The 18823-nt window shown below is 36.4% G+C and overlaps 1 protein-coding gene and 2 long non-coding RNA genes across 3 annotated transcripts; 2 read left to right on the forward strand and 1 right to left on the reverse strand.

Moving 5' to 3' along the window:
* The first annotated feature begins 2699 nt into the window (after positions 1-2699).
* Positions 2700-3914, forward strand: LOC113094625 (uncharacterized). Its single transcript, XR_003288139.1, has 5 exons — positions 2700-2734; positions 2855-2887; positions 3129-3216; positions 3452-3493; positions 3613-3914. It is a non-coding gene; the product is annotated as an uncharacterized LOC113094625 (long non-coding RNA).
* Positions 3915-5951: 2037 nt separating this feature from the next.
* LOC113094609 (uncharacterized) lies at positions 5952-7685 on the forward strand. Its single transcript, XM_026260205.1, has 3 exons — positions 5952-6179; positions 6712-6835; positions 6930-7685. The coding sequence occupies exons 1-3, from the start codon at positions 5977-5979 to the stop codon at positions 7683-7685; spliced, it is 1083 nt and encodes a 360-aa protein (XP_026115990.1). The 5' UTR covers positions 5952-5976.
* Positions 7686-9422: 1737 nt separating this feature from the next.
* LOC113094626 (uncharacterized) lies at positions 9423-10702 on the reverse strand. Its single transcript, XR_003288140.1, has 3 exons — positions 10494-10702; positions 9774-9968; positions 9423-9484 (listed from the first exon to the last, which is right to left on the reverse strand). It is a non-coding gene; the product is annotated as an uncharacterized LOC113094626 (long non-coding RNA).
* Between the last annotated feature and the right edge of the window lie 8121 nt (positions 10703-18823).

Raw genomic sequence — 18823 nt, forward strand, 5'->3', positions numbered from 1 at the left:
AAATACATTCACAGACGTTATATTAAAAGTACATCCTCCTTTCAGTAACGTTACATGAGGCAGTTAAGACCTCTGTGTCCGAGGCGAAAACCGCGTCCGTTTTTTTTATATAACGTTAGATATAACGTTAAGCTCCTTTGTTTCCGCCTTTCATACAACCGGGTAAACAATAAAAGATAACTTTACATTTTGAATATTTAACGTTACTTACCATAGTCTTTCACTCGCTTCTCGCTTCTATCACGCTGAGAAAATGGCGGCTGCTCGCACTGGAGAGACGTACGATTTTGACGTGACGTGCGTGCTCTCCTTCACGTCCGCGTCCTCAACCCACCCCCGCTGGGTTAGAAAAGATAGTTATTTTCAACCCAAACTTGGGTTAAAACATCCCAAAGTCCTATCCAACGGCCTCAACCCAGCAGTTGGGTTGAAAAAACAACCCAGCGTTTTTTAGAGTGTACTCTATTATGTTAGACTGCACATCGCTCAAATTAAGCCCTATTTGTTGATACTATTTTCATAGTTGCAAATTAAGATTTTTATGATCCTTCAACAAAATATTGTTATTAAACTATTTCAGTTATTAATTATGTGCTAACTAGACTTGATTCGATATTAACTTTGAAGCGTTACCTATTACAATACAATCTAGTCTTAGCTGTTCTGTTTATTTCCGTCGTTGGTATAAGTGACAGTGTGTGGAAACAGAATCGAAATGTACAGTTTTATCCCGTCGTGCTGATGACCTGAACTCTGAGCTCTGCATTAATCGAGATGCGCCGGTGTTTGGTGTGACCGAGAGCTGGTCTTACGTTCATTGCAGTTTCAACAGTTTCCGGGTGTAGTTCATGTGTGTGATGCATTGCATCCTGTTGTAGTCGTCGGACTCGAACCGCTATTCCTCGTGCTCGAAAACGCGCTAGAATTAATCCAGGTTTCCGAAGATTAATTCTGCTCTTTCCCTGTCTGCGTTTTTTGGCCAAGGATTCTCTTCAGGTATGATTAAGGCTACATTTAAACACACTTTTACTAAGAACCGGGTTTATAAACTTAGAGCTATAGTTTAATAAGTGTAATAGTTTGTAAATTTAACCCAGCACCTTGCATTCGTGCATATCTCGATCCGAAAACTCCTTTGTGCATCGGGTTTACATTTAACACTGTTCTGCGAAATACGATTATTATTTAATATCAGTGTTTCAATTAGATTTCAAATATGGTTCATGTAAAATGTAAATGCAACCGGAATAATTGGTATATTCATTTGTTCCGCGGTTTATATTACATCAGCTGCCCAGTTAAGAACCTGCAAATAAATGCTTTTAAGTTTTATGGCAAAGCTTATATGTTGTGTTTGTTTATGTCGGACTAAGGGAGGGTATATTTGCACGATATTTGCTTTAAATGACACGCAGGTTCAATCAGAATATGATAAGTCATATTGGGAATAAACTTGGTTAAAGTGTTAAAATGATAGCATGCATCAACATCATTTCTTCTGATGTCACTTTCAGATATTACTCATGTAAACACTTTATTATTTCAGTAACAGTACCACTGATAACCGAATATTTGTTTCTGATTTTCACATTTTATTCAGAAATTCAGCTGATCTGTTTTCGCTACATACTTTAATTTAAGTAGTTATTTTATTTACTTTTTTTTTAATTACCTATCAAAACACATTTCACTAATGTTTGAATGTTTGTTGTAAGTAAGCACTTGTACAATAATAACATAATGCGAGAATTGATTTAAAACTTCTTCATCTTTCTTCAGCTCTGAATCATGTTAAACGTCATCAATGTGTTGTGTTCAGAGATTGAGAGCACCGGGGGTTTTCTGTATGAGATTCAGTCTGTTACACTGAACCAAACCCTCAGTGCTGACTGTGAGCAGAGCTGGTATTCACAGGTGAGTGTGTTTCTGTCCTCACACACACACACACACACACACACACACTGGTATTCACAGGTGAGTGTGTTTCTGTCCTCTCACACACACACACACACACACACTGGTATTCACAGGTGAGTGTGTTTCTGTCCTCTCTCACACACACACACACACACACACACACACACACACACATACTGGTATTCCTATGGGTTCATTTCATAGGTGTAATTGTTTTTTTATAGTACAAACTGTATTTTCTATCCTCTCTAACTCTTTCTAACTCTACACCTCACAGAACACCTTCTTCATTTTTAGATTTAAGCTTGTTTCCTCACGGGGACCAAAAGACGCCCCCAAAAGTTATTACTATACCTCCATTTGGTCCAGCACAAGTATGCCACACATGACTCTATCCTCTTTTGTTTAATGTGAGCAGGACAGGCATCTGATCGCAGATCCATTAAAACCTCACGAACTGATTGATCCTGTGACGTCTGTCTCTTCTGATCGTCTCGTCACGTCTCAGTGTGTGAATCTGAATCATGAGATCATCTGTGATTCTGCTGATGGAGTAAATCAACTCAAGCTCTCGCTCAGCATTCATCTCCTAGTGAATATTAATTAACTGTATTTAAACAATGTTTAATGCTTCTCTCTTTCATGTCAGACTCATTTCAGTCTTGAGAGCGTGTTCAGAGGTGAGAGAAACAGTGTGTGTCCTGATTGAGATCAGACTCTGTGTTGAACTGAATCTTCTGTGAATCTTCACATGAATCATGATGATTGTGAATCTGTTTTTCAGTGAGGAATGAAACCGCAGTGACTCCAGACTCAGGTGATTATTCATCTGATTATTCACTAATAAAACCCTGCAGATCTGATTCATTCACACTCAATCCACTTTAACTCTTTTCTCTCACATTGACTCATATTTGTGATCTTTGTGTTTGTGAAGATGTTCTGAATCAAGTGACTCTCCAGCTCTCAGGTACAACACTATACTTAAACAAATTAGTTCAATCTTATTCTGTATTGTTTGTTTTGTGTGTTTATTCTTGCTTTATTTTATGTTAATCAATCATGCCAGTAAAGTACTCTAATAATGACTCAAAAATAATGTCTTGGATCACATTAAGATTATCAAAGTTAACCCCTTGTGGTTTTCTTTCTAATATTGTTCAATCGTGGTTATTGATCAGCTGACTGTATTTTCTTCATCTCTTGTACAGATCATTGGCTGTGGATTCTGGTTGTTTTTATTAGTCTAGTCCTCATCATCATCTTGATCTGTTTCTTGTGGCAGAAAAAGAAACTTGGGTGAGACATGAGTATCAGAAAGACACTGGTGACTAAATTATGATTTCTATGATTGTTAGAAACAAAGACTGACATTATAAATGAAAATATTGTTTGATTTGGTCTCTTTAACAGACCTGATATAAAGTCATATTTAATGATTGAATCAGTGTATTAAACTGTAAAATCTCTCTCATTACATAGAAAATAATTTGAATATAATAATATTTAATAATCATTTTCAATCTATTGTCAGATGTTTTCTGAACGTCTTTGTGCGCCATGATTCAGAAAACAGGTGAGTGAATCAAACTGAGAGAAATAAAGACTTAAACTGAATCTGACTGAATCACATCCACATTAAGATTACATTTGAGACTCTGTGAATCTGAATCAATCTGAATCTGATTCTCTCAGGGTTCCTGAATCTGAAGCTCAGATCTGAAGAATCTAATTCACTGAATCACTCTGTGTTGAACTGAATCTCCCTTCACCGTGACGTTCAGTGCTGAGTTTAGGAGGAAATATGAAAAGTGATGAAGATCCTGACCATCATCTGAACATGCAGCTGTTTAACTCTCAGATTCAGATTTCCGGTCTCAACGAATCAGAAGAATCAGTTGATCTTGTGTTCAGATCAGTGAAACCTCTTTAACTCTCATTGTTTCGGCTCATTCACACAGTTTTAAAGTGTTTATTAAAGATTTCACTGTGGAGGAATTCAACAAGACTTGTTCGTTGATCATGGTTCTGTTTTCTGTGTCAATGTAATGCAGCTGCAAAGGAATCTACTAAATGCTGTGGTTTTAAACCATTATTGTTCTTAAATCTCATAAAATTATGTAAAGGTAAAAGGTTGAGAAGACTGTTTCTCATATCTTCAGCAGAATCGCAGATCTTCTGCTCGAAAACACCATTATCTGTGTAGTAAGCGTAAGAGGTGTCCACGTAGGGAGCATGACAGAAAGAGCCGTCTGTGTAGTGAGCGTGACAGAAAGAGCCGTCTATGTAGTGAACATACATACATACATACATACATACACACACAAACACACTTTAATATTTATTTATTTTGACTTACTACCTAATTCATGTAATATATGATTATCTTTATTATTTTAAATAATGTAATAAGTACTTATGTTGTTATACATGGTTTTGCTTACATGCAGTTAATGTACTGCATTTGCTGATTGTATATTATTTAAAGGTCCCCTTCTTCGTGATCCCATGTTTTAAACTTTAGTTAGTGTGTAATGTCGTTGTTGTTAGAGTATAAATAATATCTGTAAAATTCTAAAACTCAAAGTTCAATGCCAAGCAAGATATTTTATTGAACAGAATTCGCCTACAAAAAACGACCCGTTTGGACTACACCCCTCTAGTTCCTGCAGTAATGACATCACTAAAACAATTTTTTGACTAACCTCCGCCCACATTAATTCACAAACAGGGGGCGTGGCCTTGTTCCGCTCAGATGAAGAAGGAAGAGTTGTGTTTGTGTTTGTCACCATATCGTCAAAACGCTGTTATTTTCATCTCAGAGTCCAATCATCTTTGTTTGGGCTTCCCAGGAACGCTGTACTTTGAGATTAATGGTTACAATTTATGTTTAACCCGATTCCCGAAAATTATAATCCAGATGTAAAACTATGTGCAGCACATATGAGGACAGCTTCCTCAATCTCAATCAGTTTAATGCCAGATTCACACAAAGATTATTCTTGAAAGATGGAGCAGTTCCCTCTTTGTCTGTAGAAGGTGTTGTTTATGGACCACAACCGGTAAGTCTATTTTATTATTTAAGTTGGTGTGTTTAAAAGTTTATGTTACTTCTGTTAGGGCAACGCTGTTTAGCTTTTCTTAACTAGATGTTAGGGCTGTGCAAAAATATCAAATTCCATTTTCACGTGGATCTCGTCAGGAAAGGCGCTTTGTGATTAGAGGTACAGCAAGTGTGTTCAGATTGCCAGATTTTCAAAACAAATCCTGCCCAGTTGCTTCTTAAAACTATTCCAATCGCGTTACCAGGAGGGTAGCGTGCGCTCAGCTGCTGTCGAATCACAACACAGGAACCGCTCGCCCAATCAGAACTCATTACGTATTTCTGAAGGAGAGGTTTCATAGAACAAGGAAGTCATCAGCACCTTTTTATAACAGTGAAAACAGCGGTATACAGATAGGTGAATACACTCTATGCACGAACTCTGCTTACGTATTTCCGGTAGAATCTCAGACCGGGTCTTTACTTCCGTTTAGCGCATTCTACAACGAAGTGTACTACCGGCAAAACTCATTCATAATTTTTCATTCATAAAACGGCGATTTATAATTTAAGTATTATATTATATTATATTAATATTATATTATATTATAGTATCATATAGTTAAGCATTACTAATGGCTTTCAGAAAGTTTAAATATCAACGTCGTGAGGACAGTAGTTCGACTGACCATTGTTGTGTCCCGTTATGTGTGGCCTCCTCAAAGTTCAACTCTGTACTAAGTTTCCACACTTTTCCTGTGGACGAAGAAATACGCAGAAAGTGGATTCACAGCATTCGACGTGAGCGATTTAACATCACTTCTCATACAAGGGTCTGCAGTCGTCACTTTATAAGTGAAGACTTGATCGAGCCATCGACCCCTAAAGGGCGCCGCTTGCTGAGGAAGGGAGCTGTACCAACCTTATTCCAGTGGAACGGCTACTCCGTTGCTGAACCAAGGCGCGCCGGGGTATGGCAAAGAAGGGAGGATTACACTCCAGTGGATGAGGATCCTATGCCAATGGATGCCCGGCATCTGGAACATGATTATTGTTCAGTTCCAGAACCCGCGGCAGTTGATCATGCACTGGATCAAACTGAGGATCTCCGTAAAGAGGTGGACCGACTAAGGAGACAGGTGGAGGAGTTGTCGGTCAGTCAAAGGTTTTGTTTGGGGCGATTTGCTGCTTCCGACGATGATGTAAGGTTCTACACTAGGTATGATTTAAACCCTATATATATGTGTTTGTGTGTGTGTTTAAGTAATTAATTTTAGTTTGTGATTTATATGATATAACTATATATGACGCATGACGTGTATGTATATATGTGTGTGTGTGTGTATACGTGTATATATGTATGTGTCTCTCTCTCTCTCTCTCTCTCTCTCGCTCTCTCTCTCTCTCTCTCTCTATATATATACATACATACATACATACATACATACATACATACATACATATATACATACTTGTGTCACTATTTTACAGTCGTTACGTTACATGTACTTACCATAGTAAAAACAGTAAATTATGCAGTATTTAAGTACTATAGTAAGTACATGTTGTTAATTAATATTACTATTAATATTGTATAATTACACTGTAACAATGACACCTTAAAATAAAGTGTAACCATATATATATATGTGTGTGTGTGTGTGTGTGTGTTTTCCTTCAAGTAATTCATTTTAGTTTGTGATTTTATGATTTATATTCATGTAAAAAAAAAAGTCCTAAATCTCATTTAGGTTCGTGACTTACAGCCATTTAATGGCTTTCTGGAAACTCATTGAGCCTGCATCCCACAACATGATTCGTGTGTCAAGAGCAAGAGCAATAAGGAGTGAAGCTGGAACAACAGGCAGTGCATGGGTAAAGAAATAGAAGAACAAAACTTAACTTTACATTTTCAGTGGAAGCCAACACATTATATGTAAATAAATTGCAAATCTTGTTATTTTTACAGGGTCAGTCTCTGCAGCCCATTGATGAGTTCTTCCTCTTCATGGTCCACCTCTCTGTTGGCTTAAAACAGCAGGATCTGGCCCACAGATTCAACATCCATCAGTCCACTGTTAGCCGAATTATTACAACCTGGGCCAATTTTTTGTACACCATTCTTGGGTCTGTCCGCATCTGGATGTCTGAGGAGGAAGTCAAGGCTCATCTTCCCAATGAGTTCCAGGACTACCCAGACACACAAGTGGTGATCGACTGCACAGAGTTGCGTTGCCAAACTCCATCCTCTCTCCTGCTTCAAAGTGAAGTCTTCTCCACTTACAAGTCCCACTGCACCTTCAAGGGATTAATCGGCATGGCACCACATGGTGCAATCACCTTTGTTTCATCCCTGTATGCAGGTTCTGTCAGTGACAAAGAGCTTTTTAAGCAGTCTGGGATTGTGTCGCTGTTGAAACATGGAATGGCGATAATGGTCGACAAAGGTTTTCTTGTTGATGACTGTGTGCCATGCAAAGTTTACAGACCTGCTTACCTGTCGAAGCGGGAACAGATGTCAGCCGATGAAGTGAGGGAGACACAGTCCATTGCTCGGCTAAGGGTCCACGTTGAGCGTCTCATCCGCAGGGTGAAGCAACACAAGCTGTTCGACACAGTCATCCCTCTTTCCATCACAGGGAGTATCAACCAGCTGTACACTGTTGCTTGCCTCCTTGTAAATTACCAAAATGGCCCCTTAGTAAAAGCATGGGCAAAGGATTAAAGATGAGATAACATTGGTTGGGGATCGAATTTGGATTTATTGTTCAAATAGTAACATGTAAATATATACAACTTTGATCATTTGCATTGCAGTAATGTAAACATGTAAATATAAATAACTTTTGTACAGTGATGCTGGCAATGCAGTAATGTAAACATGTAAATATAAATAACTTTTGTACAGTGATGCCTGCAATGCAGTAATGTAAACATGTAAATATAAATAACTTTGATAAACATTTCCTGTACAGTGATTTGATGTTAATATAAAAAACTTTGATACATATTAAAACACTATTAAATGATTATCAGATTTTTTTTATTGTTTGTTTACATCTGTAGGCATCTTGGCAGGTAAAAGTAAAAAAAGAAATGGTCGGCTTTCTCTCGAATGTTCTGAAACATTTTGAGGTCTTTGTAGATGCGCTGGACCATCATGTCATCCTGTGCATAAATGACAAAATCACACCAGTCCAATCCTGAGATCAGCATTTGTCCTTGAACTTGCCAATAGTATGCATGTTGTTGTTTCAGTTCTGGTGTGCCATTGTTAAATTTAAGGTAAGGACAGTCCACGTAACTTTTGACATTTGGACATTTGATTTCTAAAAGACCAAAAACATGGTGCTCTTTAGGGTCAAAAATAATCCCATCAGGAGAGGCCCCCAGCCAAGGTGCATCGGGGTGAATTAAGAATCCACAAGAGTGGTAGTTTACTTCTCGCAGCAGACAGTATTCCTCAATTGCAGCAGATTCCATTTCAAGACCTCTCTTCATGTCTGCTGTCTGGCGAGTTCCCTTGTAGATTCTTTCAGCCAGGTGTTCAGCTGAGCTCTGGCCACGCACATGACAAACCTCCCTAAAACGTGACGCTGTTACCCGGGGCTTTCGGACAGAGTGCCAATCAAGTGATGCACTTTGTTCTTTGGTGGCATGCTCTATCTTATGTGCCATATCCAAGCTTACTGCCAGTGACTTCATGTGTAGTTGTCCATGTTCACTATGGACAAACAAGCAAACAGATGTGTCAAAGCTGTGACCAACTAGTGGCAGAGGTAGCGGTGGTGGCGCATCCTGATGGTGAGTAACGTTGGGTGTTGTTGCTGCTGGCTGCTGGTATGACAGCACACTTCCATACTGAACTTTGCCAAAGGCAGAATCAACCAAAGGATCATCATTCGACATCTCCATAGTGGTGACCAAAGGGGCTACAGCACTGGCAAAGTCCTTATATGCCTCTGCTATTTGGAGGACTGAGAGGTCAGGCAGCTCACTGGTGACACCCTTGTAAAGGGTACTCCTGAAATTAAAAAATAAGTATTAAGCAAAAAATACATTTCCTTAGTTTTAATCAGTCTAATCTTTCATATTTTTCTTTTTAAATTAAAATTTTTCAAATGTTTCATTTTATATTAATCTTCTTTAGTATGAGCTGATGAATTTGACATGAATAGATGTAAGTGTTTTTTATACGATTAAAAAAACATGCCCTTAAAATGCTGTTAAAAATCAATTCTAAGCAAATATTGCTGCTTACGCCTATCTGCAATACTTAATTCTAATATAATAATATAGTTGCTGTAATAGTAAAAGATTTCAACAAAAATCAATTTGCGTCCAATGGTTTAATTATTGTTTACACTTTTTGAAATGTAAACGTGTAAAAAAAAAATAAAAAAAAATAAGTAAAATACTACATTGAAGAATTTTTGTGTTGTACCTTAAGCCCTCAGCAAGCTTCCTCTCTTTAGGTCTTGCAGACAGAACCAGCATTCTGTTGACAGGACCAGGCTTGATTCCCTAGAAAACACACAGGGGCCATAAAATTAATAAAATCATTATTACAACAAAATTTGTAATACTAGATTACAGGATTTCTAAATAATCACTGTCCACAGAAATGCTGTTAGTGACTAGTTATGTAGAAAAAGTATGTTTCCTAAAAAGCAGTGTTTATGTTACCTCCATAGTAGTACCTACAAAGCTAATAAAAAAAATCAACTTAATGCTCAGTGCATTTATTAATGTATTGCATTTCCAGTAGTTCAGTTTTTATATAATTTGTATATGCAAATTCAATTTAAATTACCATTGTTCTGGGTTTGTGCCAGCTCTGCTCCATTTCAGTACAGCTGTGAACTGGAGGAACTGCACTGATGCCAAGCTGTGAGTAGTGGGCTGCTTGGTAGAGTAATGCAACAATGTGGTTGCACAGTGCTGTCCCAGCAACACAAGAACAACAGCTCTGTGACAGTATTACAGGACGAGAGTCCTTTAATACAATCTGTGAATATAATTAAATTAAACAAAAACAAGAATTAGGAATTAATGTTATATGTAAATAGATTCTAAACCCATATACTGTAATTACTACTATCTTTAAATTGAAGCACGTATGAACCCATTTACTGACTATGCCTGTCTTTGTACAGCTGTAGAACCCACAAACAACTTCTGTTTAAAAATTGCATTTCATTTAGAGTTCAGCTGTCTTTTGTGTTCTCCTACTCTCAATCTATGGGGCTTCTCTGACTTCCTCATCGACCTGAAACATGTCGCCCTCACGCTGACTTCTCCTGTGAACTGATCCTTACTGGAAACTGAGAAATTACTAAAAGTCAGTGACAATTCGTTTTCCATAATTTGTATGTACACTGCACAAACAAGCACTTTAGGCATAAGGGAAAACACGTAAAACTATACATTTACGTTTAACAAAATATATAAATAATACAAAGACCGCTATGACAGGTCAGGAACGGAGACGCTAAAGTTAGTCGGATTTAGAATGAAATGAGAGAATACTCACCTTCAAAGTTGTCGATGTAGCTCGAAATATATAATTTGAAGCCCTTCTCCTTCTTACTGTTGGGTGTGACAGCTGACTGCCTCACAATACGATTAACGTCATTCACCGTAATCGCGGGAAGCTCTTGTAAACACCGAGTGTAATTTGCCATCGTCTCCACAGAATTCTTCACACAGGCGCAGCACCGGATGTAGATGAGCGGACTGAGACAAAATGCGGAAGTAATCGTGCATAGAGTCTATTGTGTGAAAAATACTGTGTTTTTTAACACGCGAAACATGAACACATGTTATATTGCACACTGTAAACACAATCAAAGCTTCAAAAAAAAAAAAAAAAAAAAACATGATAAGGGACCTTTAAGAAAGTATTGTTTTCAAAGAAAATCATAAAGTAATTATCACACTATATAAATTAATTATGATGACAGAAATTACAATTGTAATTGACTTGAACTCATATAACACAGTACATAATATAGTACAAGTTACTAAATCAGTAATAGTAAGTGAATAATGGTTGTTTGTGCACTGGAAGTAACTAAGAAAACAGCTAAATAGTTTATAATTGTTATATAATTATAACTTGCAATTATATTATAATAATTCTACATAATTTTATTTTCTTTTTTTTTTTTTACATATAAATGTTCAAGCAATATACACACTATTATACATTTTTCAAATACATAACATTTCAAAGAATCTTTGCAGAAAGACATACTGTTGTGTCTATATGGTCAAAAACATCCTCACTGTTTTAATAGTTGGTCTTCATACAGCAAGCAAGCCAAAGGCAACAGTGGTTAATGAAGAAATATCTGCAAGATGCCGATACTGGAGTAATAAAAAAAAAAAAAAAAATCCTTTGGAGAGACAAACCAAAAACACTGGGGACCAGTTCTCCTCTGTATATTCAGTCTGAACATGCGGTACAATGTCAATGGTAGTTAACAGTGTTACTTCATTGATTCAGCTGTAAGGTTAAAGGTTAATTGTGCCATGTACAGCGAGTAACATTGTTTTCTCTGTGGTCCAGGTGATGCAGGCAGTGTTAGTGAAGAGTGCTAAGGTGCAGTCATCTAGAGCTGTAGTCAAGTCCGGCTTTGTCGAGTCCAAGTCAAGTCCAAGTCCAGGACTAGTCAAGACCGAGTCAAGACCGAGTCCAAAGAGGTTCGAGTCCAAGTCAAGTCCAAGTCCAAAAGTTTCGAGTCCAAGTCCAAGACCGAGTCCAAATGAAAGAAAAAAGGGTCCTCTTCAAGACCACATACTTAACTACTGATAATGTTTGTGATGCGAGAGAAAGCATATCTCCTATTCTAAGAAAATCATTTTACATTATTATTTGTAATGATCAAAAGCATGTGCAAAGTAACAACTCTGTAGGACAGGGGTCTCCAAACTACATCCTGGATGGCCAATGTCCTGAAAAGTTTAGCTCCAACTGGCCTTAACACACCTGGAAGATTAGTGTGTCTAGTAAGAGCTTGATTAGGTTCAAGTGTGTATAATTAGGGTTAAAGCTAACAGGGTCGTTAAACAAGATCCTGGGCCCTATGCATAGGCAGTCCTGATGGGCCCCCATGGCCCCCACCCATGAAAATATCCAGGTAAAAAATATATATTTCAGATTCATACTTTTCAAGGGCCCTCTCTTCCTTTGGGGCCTTGCTAATGAGTACTGGTTTTACCCCCAGTCCGACCCTGGGAGCTAAACTTGGATAAACAAACAAAGTTTGGAACTGTAAGGTCAAATAATTTTTATGTACTTTATTTTTTGTTCACATTATATCTGTGGTCAAAAATGTATTTGACTATGCCTAATTGGCACAGTTTTACAGACACACGCAAAGCTCGGGATATGAAAAATGCGCGCAGCAAGGCTAGAATGGATAAGTTTGGCTCTACTGGCCATGCGCACATAAATACAGCGACATTTTTGTCATACTGTGCTTGTGCTTGCATAGACTAGTCGAGCTCTGTCGGAAACAATCGACTACTCCAGCATGCATATTAACCATAATGCATACAAAGTGTTTGCAAGTACGACGTGAATTTTAGAATTACAATATTGCGTGGAGCTGTTACTATATGACCTTATCTATGTTGCATGTAAAAATAAAATATGTAATGTAATAATTAGGGTTGTGCCTGAAGCCGAATACCTTATTCGGAATGGCACGGATAATGGCTTAAAAAACGAATAACGCTCAAGGAATAATTCTGCCTGAATACTCGGCTAAAGCTGACAGAGTCTGGTGTTTGCTAGATAACAGGTGAGCCAGGGCATCAGCGCCAGAAGTGAATGAATGTAAACTTTATGAGTGAAAAGATCGCAAATCAAACACCGCATTGTTGTCGCCTCTCTGTTTATCGCTCAGAAATCAGAGCAAGAGTAATTTTACCTATAATAATACATCATAGCTACACGTTATATTATTTGCATATATTTAAAAGGCAAATATTGAAAGCTTAGGCTACCATGATACGAATGAATGGAATAAGCACAGCGCGCTCACCAATCAAACAGCCGCGCTGCGCGTCTCAGTCTCTCAAAAACCAAATCAGTTCTCTCTCAAGAGTAGGCTAATAATCAGCTTAGATTCGGATACATTGTCTACTTGTCCTACATGTTTGCATCTTTACCTTTTGCTGGTTTGCGCGGAACACACACATCTGTTTAGTAAAGTTCATTAACATTAAGACTCGCTTAAAGTGTTCTGCGTAATGAGAATGTGTGCATTGAATAGATTCAGTCGTGTTCAAATGATCACTAAACATTTGTCATGACATCTCTCTGCTTGCATGATAAATATTATTTTAGAAATTAATAATTATTTCAGTTTAACATGACATACTTGTTCAGTGATAACTACGAAAAAAATATAAAATGTCATAACAGTCTTATCAAGTAACTGTACGATGTTGTATCCGAATGCAGATAGGAAAAAATTTGTGATTGTTACAGATACAAATACTGGCTGTTACATGAGAATGTAAATATGTAATGTCATATATAAAGTTTTTAAAATTTACATATGTAATTGTTGCATAAGGCTATACATTAATACGCGTTTATTGATAAAAAAAAGGCTATCTAGGTGTAGACGTAAATAAAACACAATCTAACAGGTAGAAAATTAAATTAGAAACATCTAAACTTCTCAGGTCGCAGTAAGTGCACCGCTGGTAATGCACATCCTTTCCCGGAACAATACTGAAAGCTAAGCCAAGATGGAGAAACAGATGATCATATTTGTTCAAGGATAGCCATTTTTTTAAATGAATCTATTAGCAGAGCTACTGCAAGTGATTTTAAGTGCTGGAATTCCATTTATTCTTTGCTGAAACTTCTGCGTCATCATGGAGAGCGGGTCATGGTTGCCCAGCAACAGCAGACGCCACTGGAGCGCGAGCGCAGGCTACAGAGTGCTTTGGAAAAAAGGAGAGCGGCGCGCCTAGCGTTTTCCACACGTTTTCAGTCGCGACATCATGCAAATGTGGTTTTGTTTTGAAGGAGAAATTTTTAATTTTATTTTTTTGCTGGACTCGGTCGAGACCAACTAGAAGACTTGGCGAGTCCAATGGCCAAGTCCGAGACAAGTCCGAGTGCAAATTCAACGAGTCCGAGACAAGTCCGAGACGACAGAAAAATGTCTCGAGTCCGGACTCGAGTCCAAGACCGGACTCGAGTACTACAGCCCTACAGTCATCCATTAATGAATCCTAGCTGAAACTGGAAACAGTTCATCCTGTGTGAAGTCCATTGTGGAAGATTGGGGAATCATCAGTCTCAACGTAACTCGAGAGCGTCTCGGGAGAGAGCTTCTGTGGTAAAGAAAAATAGAAAAATGTTTAGGAACTGTAATATAATAATAACAATAAATTGTTTCCTCTCTGCCGGTGTAATATACAGTATGCTGGAAGACTTTCTTGACATCATGCAGAACGGAGAATACATCAGACGCAGGAAACATCAAAAATCACTGTTAACCGTAGAGCATCGGTTTACAATTCTTGCAAAAATCAAGTTATGATTTATGTGTATGTTGTTATAAAAAACATTAAACAGACATAAATGTAATCTGTTAAACGCTTTCACCTGACTCTTTAATTAGTCACTTGTTCTTTGCTTGGTTTTATTTTATATACCGATTTATTATATTATTTTAAAATATATTACAAGTGCAAAAAAACAAAACAAATACAAACAACAACATACATGAGACAAAAGTGTTTATTAAATTTGAAATATGTATATTTTCTTACAAAAACACATGGGTTTCATACAGGAGGCTTGTGAGGCACATTTCATTATGGATGCACACACTTTAATTCACGATTTCTGGACTGTTGACAAAAAGCACCCTCTTTACTCCATAGTAAGGTTTGGAGGGGTCTGCACAATATTTAATAGACCTGGATTCATCTGAAATAAGAAAGTTGTAAACGCATAAGATGCTTCGAGGGTGAGTCAAACACAGGGTCATTTTGATTGAGGTGTGAACTAACCTTTTAACAAACGCAGTAAATGTGGCATGTCAATGTGCAAGACTATATCTGGTCACTAATCACTACTGCATTGTACATCTTGTATAAACTTACTGTTTCATATCTGTGTAGATGTCAATATGCAGTCAATACTCACTTCACTCAGATTTCTCAGTGTGCAATATTATGACTCGGTCACTTCTTGTATATACTTTTATAATTGTACTGTGCAATCTATAGTCCTATTTATTGTATGTTTGTTTTCCTAGACCAGAAAAATAAAATGACTATAAAGGCTTTCAATTTAATTTAATTCGAACCAACAGCTTTATTCAGAAATTTAAAACAAAGCCCAAACATTTGCCTAATAAAAATACAATCAGCAGACTATAAAAGTTGGTAAAAAGGTAAAGATAATGTAAAAATAGAAATGTACCATTTAATCGATAACTACTCAAAACAATAGTGATAAATAATTACTGAAAATAAAACTAATGAGATGGATCTCTCTCCTACTATGCCCGTAATACTGCACATCCATCTTTTTCTTTTTTTTTTTTACCAGCACACTTTTGTTGTTGTTGTTTGTTTTTCAATAATAATAATAATAATAATAATAATAATAATAATAATAAACTTGAGAGGCTTAATATTCTGAAATTTAAAAATCTAGGAATAATTAAAAAAAAAAGACTTTCAACTAAAGTGAGAGGCATTTCTTCTGCTCTAAATTACTTATAACGCTTCATTGATGTGTTGTGTTTGTTTCTGTAGGTTGGTTATGCAGTTGCAGCTGGATTGTGCTTTTTGATTCGTGGTCAATCACAAAAAACAGGTAAGAAAGTCAAGTTGTTTTTCACTGAGACATGATGCTGTCATCTAGAGGAGAGAAGTAGAAATACATCTCATCTGGCTGAATCACTTCTGCTTCTTTCATCACACTGGAAGAGTGAAAATCAAGTGGAACCCACTGCATTGTGGGATACAGTATACTGCTCTTTAATGGATGTAGCAGGTCTTCCAGATGTTCTGTGCATACAGAAATATTGCATGTTTTGCACATTACACATACTGTAGCAACAGTAAGAGTAGTCAATTTTATTGTAATTTTCTTGTGCAGAACAGAGAAAATCAATAAATAAATAAATCAATCAATAAATAAATAAAGAAATAATGCAGTTTCCCAGGAACCTTGGTGCAGATTTGAAATTTAGAAACATTTATTGTATACATTTACAGCATATGCAATAAAGCACAAGGTTACACAATACAAAGAAAAAGACAATAAAAATAAATAATAATCATAAATAACAACAACAATAATAGATGGTTAAATCTTTCATTTTGTGTTCCACATAAAGCGCTTTACGTCTCTTGATCCCTGTTAGAAATGATAGCAGGATTTAAAGTGATAAATGTATCTGTTTCTTGATCTCCAGACTGAATGTTATGAATAGCTGATCTGAATGTCCTTGTATCCTCTGTGTTTGTGTCATTCTGGACTGGAAAACTGATAAAGGAAGGAATTAGAGACACTCTGTTTCAAGAGGAAGGAAGGTAACAACATCTCAGAAGAGTTTTCATATTACATGAACACTGCAAAAAGAGATGTGTTAAAAATGACACGTTGTGCAGAATTTGATCACATGTGATGGGTGTGTTCAGGGACAACACATTGTGTCAAACTGAACATTTAAACCAGGGAAACGAAAAAAAAAAAAAAAAAAAATCAATTGGTTCACTCCAAGCAGAATCGATATTTTAACGTTTCTGTTCTGCGTTCCTCTGATATTATTACCGTTCCGAAACCGGTTTGGGAGGAAAAAATACCGGTTAATAACGTTATTTTTAAAAAACAATATTATTTGCCTATAATTTGCCTATTAATAATAATTTAATAATAATAATAAAGTATAGCGTTTTCCTTACTCAAAAAAAGGAATAAATACAGATCTAACGCTTACAGTTTACAGCTTGCACCAGATTTTCTCCAAATGTAAGCTAGGCCTTACAAAAAAAAAATAAAAAAATAAAATTAATAAATAAAAAAATCTATCAACACTTTAAAAGTATTTTTAAGAAAAAAAAAAAAAAAAGTCGCGGCTCACATTGCATTTTATTATCCCTATTTCTGAAATAATGAAGGCTAAAATGCCTGTAGTCTAAAGCAAAATGTTTAAAAACATTATAAAAACAGTTACTAGTTTCTCATCAAATCCTCTAAAGTTTAGGCTATAAAAACCTCAATCCAAAAACAAATGAATGTAAGCTGAAGCTGACGCTGACCTCTCTCATTCCGCACGAATCCAAATGTTTCCATGTTCCCGACGTATCTGGATGCTAAAATGTTATTTAATATAAAGAACATAGAATAATAGTAAATGTATAATAAGTAACGCTGTATATGCGTCCGACAGTCGGACTCAAAATTTCATTCAATAATTATTTTGAGGTTAATATCAAATGAAAACTGTTCAGCTTTTGGGAAATTTGTGAAGCTATAGGCTATTTTAGTTCCCTTCACTCCACAACAAAATAATTTAAATTAACAGTATTTAGAAAAGATCAAAAATTACAAATATAAGAAGCTATAGCAATAATAACGACAAACCAAAACTTATTAATTTAGACTAAAACGAAACTGAAACACACTGGGTTTCTCATTCGACACAAATCAAAGTTTCAGTATTCGCCATGTACTTGAATAACAAAAGATTATAAAAATAGCCTAATTTTTATAAACATTTTGTGTCTGCATTGTCTATTTATGAATGAAATATTTTTTTTTTCTCTAAAAAACTTATTTAAAAGTTTCTCTCTCTCTCTCTCTAGGATATATATATATTATGACAACAAACTCAAGAAAGGGATCATTGGGGTTCTATATAGAACCAAAAGGTTCTTTACTCAACTCCAAAGAACCTTTTATGCTAAAAAGGTTCTATAATGACAAGAAAGAACCCTTATGGCACAAAGGGTTCATATCTTGAATTTTGATCATTCACATGCATTCATAAATGCATTTGGATACACCGAATAATGCAGTGAAAGAACGCACTCAAAATGCACAGGCACACTAGTATGACTTCATCATGTAACTTTACATTAGCCTAGATGCTTGCACTTTTTAGGCATGATTTGTTCAGTTTTTTAATATACTTGATACTGTCAAAAGGCACATCATTAAAACAAAAAAATAAGAGTTCACATATCACATCTAAACAAGCGTGGAAAAGTAATTAGAACTAGCTACTAAATTAGTTAAAAATACCTATCCATATACAGCTATGATCTGTGAACTGACCCAAATGATTCGCCAAACCAGAACTCCCGTACTGATTCAAATGATTTGCGATCCCCAAACTGACTCCAATGATTCGCGATCCCGCCAGGAACTCCCGAACTGACTCAAATGATTCGCGATCCCCAAATTGACTCAAATGATTCGCGAACCCGCTACGAACTCCCGAACTGATTCAAATGATTAGCGATCCCAATACACATAATGCTATAAAAATGTGCACATAGAGAGAAATAAACAGCAGATTGTCATGTTAACAACTTCTTTAACTTGAGCAAACGCTTTTAATACACATACATTTATTAATAAAGTAAATAAAACGAAAACATGAATGCTTTAATGCTACTGAATAAAAATAAATGATCCACACGAAAGTCTCGCTCATCATGACAGGACTAGAGTTGTGACGTTCCCGAACGAACCGATTCTTTTGAACGGCTCATAAACATGAAAGATGGGAGCCTTCTTTCTGTAGATCTTTTTTCCTATGTGTGTTTCACACAGAACAGATGCACACAAATGAGCTCCTCCGCGAGACA

This window comes from Carassius auratus, unplaced genomic scaffold, assembly GCF_003368295.1.
Source record: "Carassius auratus strain Wakin unplaced genomic scaffold, ASM336829v1 scaf_tig00215412, whole genome shotgun sequence".
Classification (NCBI taxonomy): domain Eukaryota; kingdom Metazoa; phylum Chordata; class Actinopteri; order Cypriniformes; family Cyprinidae; genus Carassius; species Carassius auratus.

Coding starts and splice junctions, on each gene's coding strand:
- LOC113094609 (XM_026260205.1), top strand. CDS start 5,977: ATGCCAATGGATGCCCGGCATCTGGAACATGATTATTGTTCAGTTCCA. Junction 6,180..6,711: donor GATGTAAGGTTCTACACTAG/GTATGATTTAAA, acceptor AATCTCATTTAG/GTTCGTGACTTACAGCCATT. Junction 6,836..6,929: donor GAACAACAGGCAGTGCATGG/GTAAAGAAATAG, acceptor TTATTTTTACAG/GGTCAGTCTCTGCAGCCCAT.